The 8,124-nt window shown below is 50.3% G+C and overlaps 1 protein-coding gene across 1 annotated transcript; it reads left to right on the top strand.

Annotated features, from left to right (window-relative positions):
* Window positions 6,014-6,966, top strand: LOC108638488 (myeloid-associated differentiation marker-like). Its single transcript, XM_018065946.1, has one exon. The coding sequence runs from the start codon at window positions 6,014-6,016 to the stop codon at window positions 6,950-6,952; it is 939 nt and encodes a 312-aa protein (XP_017921435.1). The 3' UTR covers window positions 6,953-6,966.

Raw genomic sequence — 8,124 nt, 5'->3', positions numbered from 1 at the left:
CCAGAAACCCATGAACTATGCAAAAAGTGTCCCCATTTTTACAAGCACACAGAGGGTAATGAGCCCAAGATTACACAAGTAGGAACTTGCAGAGCTGGGATTTGAACCCAGTCATGTGGGTGCAGGACCTTAAACTCTGATTGGCATTGATTTGTACCTTATATTCCAGAAAGATAAAGCAGCCCATAGTTTTTGAACACCAACACTCTGACAAGGTGTCTTATTACCTCTGTTTCATTCCATCTTCAGAGATACTATTACTGTCATCCCCAGTTAACAGATGATGAAACTGAAGCACAGAGAGCACGTTATGTTTTTAGCTCAGAGCCACACAGTTACTCCTTGACAGAGTCTGGATTTGAACACGGATCTGTCTCCCCCAGAGTTCAGCAGCTAAAAGAACCTCAGGAAATGCTGAGCCCCTTCCCTCTTCTCTCAGATCCAGGAACCAACCACACACACAAGGGTCACATGGATCAGCCATCTGCACCGGCACCCAAGGGAGATAGCCAGGTGCCTGAGACCGCAGGAGGGAATGGCCCCCACTCTCCCCACTCAGAGGAGGACTGAGGAGAGGCAATCCCTAATGTTTCCAAGAAGCTGGTCTAGGAACACAGAATGGAAACATCTGTGTCCCAGGCTCTGTTCTGGATGTGGCTCAGGCCACAGTCCGGAGGGCATCAGCTGGAGTCATCGTGTGCAGAGGAGCCTCTGGCCGCTGCCCCAGGAGACAGGGAGCCCAGGCCAGGCAGGGAGCAAGGGAAGGGCCTGAAGCTTGGGCACCGCAGGAGGTGGCTTCTCCATGAACTGTGTGTGCTAAAGGGCTAGGGGAGCCCCTGGACACTAGGTAGGTTTTTTTGGAAGCCACAGCTCACCCTCCCCATCCAAGTTGATGGATAGCATCACTGACGCAATGGACATGAACTTGAGCAAGCTCCTGGAGTTGGTAATAGACAGGAAAACCTGGCGTGCTGCAGTCCATGGGGGTCTGAGAGTCAGACCCCTGAACCCAAGGCATCTCCCTTCTCTCTGCCTTTGGAGACAGGCCTGTGTGGGCATCTCTCAGCTCCTCCCCCAGCCTGTCTGCTTTGGAGTCAGAGCAGATGTGACTGTGAATCCAGTCGCGGACCCAGACCTGCCTCCCTTCACTCTGGGCTTCTGTTTCATCTTCCCCTGCTTATGGTCAGCTCTCTATATGCCCAGCAGGAAGGAATTTACTTTTCCTAAAGGAAACACAAGCTCCCTAAATAAGGCAAGAGCATTCTGGCTGCTGAGCTGGACTCTGAAGAAGGGGAAAGTCAAGAATGTGCAGACACAAGGGAGTCTGGGAGACCTCAGATATGGGGGCGCCTATAAGTAGTTTGTGTTTTTGAGAAGAATCACTGGAGAGTTAGACCCCTGAGAAGTGACTGAGGAAACTCATGAGAGAGAAACATGGTCCCCACGAAGCAGAGCTTGTGGGGAAGGAGGGTCTGTGTAATCAGGGAGGATGGGACCAATCAACAGGACCCAGCAGCCAAGAGGAAACAAGCAGAGAGGGTGGCCAGAGGGGAGGGAATCAGCTGCCATCTCCATGTCTGAGTTTCCAAGACTGGTAAGTCCAGAGGCCCCTGAAAGAGGGGTGCTAGGAGGGACCAGGGGTCTCTGGCACCCCTCCCCCATCTAGTAGATGAGGAAACTGACTCAGCAGCAGTGAGTGCCCTCCTCAGGGGGACGGGGCAGGTTTGTGCAGAACGAGGGTGGACGGGGCAGAATCCCAGCCTGGAGGATGCTGCTGCCACACTTGTCACAAGCAGCGTGGGGCCGTGAACGGACAGCCGGCCTGGGGACAGGACACCTGGTCCTGACTCTGACTCTGCCACACACAGGGTGACTCTGGACCAGTGCTGCCCTCCCTGGGGTCTGGCTGGTCCTCCTCTATGATGAGAAGATTAAGTGTATCTCACTCAGTTGTGTCTGACTCTTTGCAACCCCATGGACTGCAGCCCACCAGGCTCCTCTGTCCATGGGATTTCCCAGGTAAGAATACTGGAGTGGGTTGACATTCTCTTCTCCAGGGAATCTTCCCAACCCAGGGATCAAACCCAGGTCTCCTGCATTGCAGGAGGATTCTTAACCTTCTGAGTCACCAGGGAAGCCCCTCTGACGAGAAGGTTGAACTAAATACAGGATCATTACACTTTCTTTTGAGGGCCACAGTGAGGGGCCTGGAGCAGCCTTGGAATTGTGACAAATGGCCCTTAACCTCTCAGCAGGAGGGATGAAGCAGCCGCCCCCATGAACCACGAGGCTTGGACAGCAAGTCCCTCAGGTGAGCCCACCATGGACAATTCTTTTACTGAAGCACAGAGACACTTCCATCCTCCTGGGAAGTGAGGTCCCAGGGTTGTGTTCAGTTTGATTTGGAAAAATATAAGAATATGAGGTTCCTGCACTGAGACTTGCAGAGGTCAATGCATACTTGCTTTTGTGGATGAAAAATTAGGAAATAGTCAACTAGGAACGAATTGGAACCTTTATTGGAACCAACCTGAGAAGTGTAACTGGGGAGACAGTGTCTCAAGAAGCTCTGAGAACTGTTTCAAGGAGGTTAGGGTTGGAGGTCAGTGTGTGTGTTATTTGGGGGAAGGACATGAAACCAGCCCATGCCTTTGTAGACGGTTACTTCACTCAGGAAGAAGAGATATCATGATTAATGCTTTTCGTGCTTCGTAAGCATGGACAGATGCAAGAAACTGGGTTCATAGAAAAGTCTCCTGAAAATATCCAAGGATGTGAGGGCAGGTTCCCCAGTTTTCTCAGAGTACAACGTGCAGTCCTGACCTTTTTCCATGACTTCCTTTCAGAGTGGGTTGCAGGTCAGTGAATTGCAGCGGCTAGTGACTTGATTCTTATAGAACTGGGTGGTGGGCAATATTGTTTATCACACAATCTATTCGTTTCCATCTTAATTCCAGTCAAGGTTTGGAGGACTTTCCCACGCCAGGTGGGAATTTCATTGATACGCCACTCAGTGTGCAATTATTCATCTAGCCCTGGTGACAGGAGCCAAAATCCTCTGAACAACGGTCTTATTGGCTGTCAGGCTCTTGGAAATGGCCCTCACCTGTTGCTTTTTGCCATATCTCGAGTCACCTTATTATACTCATGGTTCTTATAAAACTGCATATTAGGTCACCTGGTCATTATTGTTTTTATCAGAGGCTCAATGCCACATTTGTTACTGCAGGAAACAATATTCTTGTAAAATGGCAGACTACAAAAGGTCATAGGGAGGCAGTATGATATAAAGTCACAAGGCTGGGGTTAGAAGAACGAAAATGGATCTTTCTATTGGGTCAGGTATTTCTGCCCTTCAGAAGGTCTGGTTGACACATACTGCAGACACACACTGCACACTTCAGGGCAGGGAGGAGGTCAAAAGAGGCAGAGAAAAACTTTGTTTAAAGTTTTCTTGTCTTGCCTTAACATATGAATGTTATTTCGTTGCTTCTTAAGATTTGCCTGTCATGGGAACCACCTCCTGGAGCCCTCTCCATCCACCCCACCGGCCCCCGGGTGAAGAGCTCGTGCTTCATCCAGTACAGGAGCGAGGGGCAGCAGTGGGGCCTTCCCTGCCCCTCCCCCACAGCTCTGCTGGCCTGGGGCCCCTCTGAGCCTGCTGACACCAGGATGCTGGGCTCTGAGGCTTTGTAGCTGGGAACAGGAGACTGAGGAGAGTCTCGGTGGCTTCCCAGCCACCAGTTATTATAAAAGCTGCTGATCTCAATACATGTGTGAGCACAGACATACAGGCACATACACAGGCACACACACACACTGGGCGTGCACGCAGGGACACACCTTTAAATACAGTTATCCGGGGTCAGGTCCTTAAGGGCTAAGGGGACAGAAAATCTAGTGTTGGGGACACAACTGCTAGTTGTCTTGGGCTGAGCCATGCCCCCAGGGCCCGGGGAAAGGCTCGAGTGGGGAGACATTGGGAAGGGCTCCCAGAGACTGGGGCTTTCATGAGAATAAAAATCTGCTCCGTCCTTCTCAGCTCAGAGAAGATTAGAGGCAATTAGCGTATGTCAGGTTTGTGGGGTTTTCCCTTTTATCTTTGTATTGAGGTTAAAAAAGAGCATTACAGTTGTAGGAGAAAGGGCAAGGCGTCACCTATGACTGATAGCAGGGTTGATGGTATCCAGAAATTCCAGAGAATTAAAAAATCCATGTATATTTACATATATCTAGATCATATTACATGTAGGTCCTGGAGAAGCAGGAAGCAGCATCAGAAAACAGCTGACACACAGAAACACATGTCTGTGCAGCACAAACTCAAGCAACACAGTTTCCTCGACTGTGGCATCAGCAATACCCACCCATCCAACACCACCCATCAACAAAGTTTTTAAAAGAAACTTGCCATGTAAAAATATAGTTGCCCAGTAATTTTTACCCTTAAGACAATAAAATTTAAAGAAAAATAAAACACCCAGACTAACATCCCCTTTAATGCTGGCAGTGGCGATGCCCTTCTCCCTGCAGAGGCAGGACATGCTGTTTTGATCACTGAGGTGGGAGGGCCACATTGCTGCCCCTCACAAACACTGCAGACAGCAGTCTTCAGGACTCTTAGTCCCTACAACAGCCTACAATAGCCTCACGGGGAGGGTCCACCGATCTAGAGAAGGCTGATCTAGAGGGTCCACTGATCTAGAGAAGGCTGGTCGGTTCAAACAACCACAGACACCAGAGGGAAGAAAGGAAGTAAAGGGGATGGAGAGGACTAGGGCCCCTGGAGAGGAGCTGTACCTCTCAAAGGTGGTGAAAAAGCAAGATGTCGTGTGCATCACATGGTCTCATGTCTATAAAATTGCAAAAAAGATACAGATACGGCCTACAAACATGTATGCATGTATGTACACACATGTCTAAATAATGATTTCAATGCCTGTGACATGTGTTGAAGGCTGTACATGAAGTTGAGGACACGGATGCTCCCTGGATGGAGGGCTAGATGCTCCTGTGAGCAGGCAGGAAGCCTGGCCATACCCAAGAGGGGAAACTGGGCACATGAGAGATGATCACAGTCCTGTTTTATGATGATTATACATGAGAATAAGAGAAATATAGAAAACTACTCAAAGGTATAAATGAAAAATAGCACAGAGGGCATAAAGCTGCTCAGCTCCAGCCACCCCCTCTTCCTCCCCCAAGGGCACACAGCCGGGGACACCAGACATCCGGCAGCTTCTAAAGGAGCAGGAAACCTGGGTTTTCTTGAGAAATTGAAACAATGCAGCTTCCAGCCTCTCAGGGAAGAAACAACATTGATTCTACACCATGTCTTCCAAAAAACACCACAGAGAAAAACAAAACAAACCCTCGGGGCCACCTCCAGTACAAGCCAGCTTGCACCCCTAATCTGGAGCAAACCAAGTTTGCATGAGGTTATGTCTAGAGGGAGTCCAGGGCCTTCTGGATTCTCTCTGAGGGGGAGGTGGAGAACCATGAGACCATAAATTGCCTCATGTACATTCAACTCAAATTCTGTTACCAAATGAATTATTTTTTAAAGTTGTTTTCCATTTTGAGAGACTTGAAGGTTTAAGATTGTACATAAGGACCATTCTACCTTGCAATCTCCATAGGTAATGGTACGCAGAACAACAGGCCCAAAACGTTCATGGTTTGGGGTCAGACCACACATGGCTGTGAGATTTGGGGATGGGACAAGTCTCCTGACAAGGCCAAGGCTGATGGGTGGGGAGAACCATGATGGAGCAGCTGTGCCTTTACCCAAGTTTCTGAGCCATTGGTTCCAACTCCACAGATTCTGAGCCTCAGCCGTCACAGGCTCCTGAGCCTGTTCCAGGCATCTGACTTAACCCACCTCCAGGGCTGAATTTTTCTCTGATAGGTCCTCAGCGAAGGTGACTCGCATACCAGTGGCCGTGACCCACCAGACCATCACAGCACTGTGTCTACCGGGCTGACGTCTCAAGACAAGGGCTCCGTGTACGCCATGTGCTGCCTCTTCCGCCTGCCGCAGCTCTTCTCCTGTGCGGCCTTCTCGCTTGTGGCTGACATGGGCATTCGGAGAGGGGCCATAGGTAACTGGTCCATGTCCTTCTGGTGTGTCTGCTCCGTTGTAACCCTCGTCATCTCCATAGTCGACTTATGTGAGCTCTGGTCCTGCTTTCCTTACTTCTGGCGCAACTTCACCATCACCTATGCCTGCTACGCCACTCTCATCTGCCTCTCGGCCTCCATCATCTACTCCATCACCTACGTCCAGTTCCTGCCTGATGGTCCGTACCGGAACCGGGCAAGTGCTGCCGATGCTTTCTCCTGCATTGCGTCTGTGTTTTATGCCCTGGATGCGGCCCTCATGAGAAACTGGTATGATCGTGATGATGTCACCTGCTATGTGCACACCTTTGCAGGCCTGCTGAAGGTGCTGGAGACCTTCATGGCTGGTTTCATCTTCACCTTCACCATCAACACCTCCGTGTACCTGCACCAGCTGGCCCTGGAGTGGTGTGTGGCCGTGTACTCCATCTGCTTCACCCCAGCAGCCCTGGCCATCTTGTTGAACCTGGGCGAATGGCAACCCAGGCCACCCGGGCCCTTCCCCCTCTTCCAGCTTGTGCTCAGCCTGCTCTCCGTCCTCCTCTATGTCAGTGCTCTGGTCCTCTGGGCACTCTACCAGTCCAATGAGGAGTATGGTGGACAGCTCCAGCGGTCAAGTGACATGGGCTGCACCAATGGGCTCACCTACACCCTGTGCTTCTGGGACCGGAAACTGACTGTGGCCATCCTGACAGCCGTCAACCTGCTGGTTTACGTGGCCGACATGGTGTGCTGGGCCAGCCAGGTTTCTGTAGGGACTGGGGGTCAGTCCAGTGCTCCCGATCCCCTCCACTCACAGGGGGTGTCTTTACAGAGCTCTGGCAGCCCCTGATGTCCTCTTCCTGGCTCTCCCCTCTCCCTGCCCGCGGTCTTCCCCACTCATCTCACGCTCGTTTCTGTTTCCTTCCCTCCTGCTCTGTCTCCCTCCTGTCTCGTGTGGTTGCCCACATTCTGTTTCCCTTCTTTCTCCTGCTTCTCCCATTTTTTCTACATTTTTCTACTGTTTGCCCCTTTCCTGGTCATTCCTGCTTTTCTCATCTCCTGTGTCCTGACTGCCTCTCCCCATCTCCCTTCTCCTGATCAGAGCAGCCTGGTGTAAACCAAGCTCCCACTCAAGATCAAATTCAAAAGTAAGGTAGAAAAGACTGAAAATAACCCAGGTGTTCACCTTTAGGATGTGGATTAGTAAGCGACGATGTAGTGCCAGAGGGATGCTCTGCAGCAGTGACAGGGAAATATCTCCTGCTGCTGCTGCTGAGTCGCCTCAGTCGTGTCAGACTCTGCGTGACCCCATAGACGGCAGCACACCAGGCTCCCCTGTTCCTGGGATGTTCCAGGCAGGAACACTGGAGTGGGTTGCCATTTCCTTCTCCAATGCATGAAAGTGAAAAGTGAAAGTGAAGTCGCTCAGCCATGCCCAACTCTCAGCGATCCCATGAACTGCAGCGACCCCAAAAACTGCAGCCCGCCAGGCTCGTCCGTCCATGGAATTTTCCAGGCGAGAGTACTGGAGTGGGTTGCCATTGCCTTCTCCAATGTGTGAAAGTGAAGTCGATCAGCCATGCCCAACTCTCAGCGACCCCATGAACTACAGCCCACCATGCTCCTCCATCCATTGAATTTTTGAGGCAAGAGTACTGGAGTGGGTTGCCATTGCCTTCTGCAAAATATCTCCAGGAGACATGAAATAAAAAGTTAAGATATAAATCAACATGGAGCATACTATAACTTATATAATAAAAATGAGGGGAAATAAGGTTAAATACACCTGCATGTGCTTGATTTTTGTCAAGAAGCACAGGAAGGACTCCCCTGAGTTCATTGGAATAGTTACCTGGTCTGGGTGGGGGATGGGAGCTGAGGAGAGAGTGAGGAGCCACAGGTAGAAGTGAGGTTTCTCAGAGCATGGCTTTTTCAGAATATTTTTATTTGGAACCATGTAAATATTCCCTTCTTAAAAAATAAAATTTATGTTTGAAAAATATACCAACTGGAGGAGAAGAG

This window comes from Capra hircus, chromosome 21 (genome assembly GCF_001704415.2).
Source record: "Capra hircus breed San Clemente chromosome 21, ASM170441v1, whole genome shotgun sequence".
Taxonomy (NCBI): Eukaryota; Metazoa; Chordata; class Mammalia; order Artiodactyla; family Bovidae; genus Capra; species Capra hircus.
This window is presented reverse-complemented; position numbering and strand designations above follow the sequence as displayed.

Bases quoted from the DNA above. Each gene is read 5' to 3' on its own strand.
- LOC108638488 (XM_018065946.1), top strand. From the start codon at position 6,014: ATGTGCTGCCTCTTCCGCCTGCCGCAGCTCTTCTCCTGTGCGGCCTTC.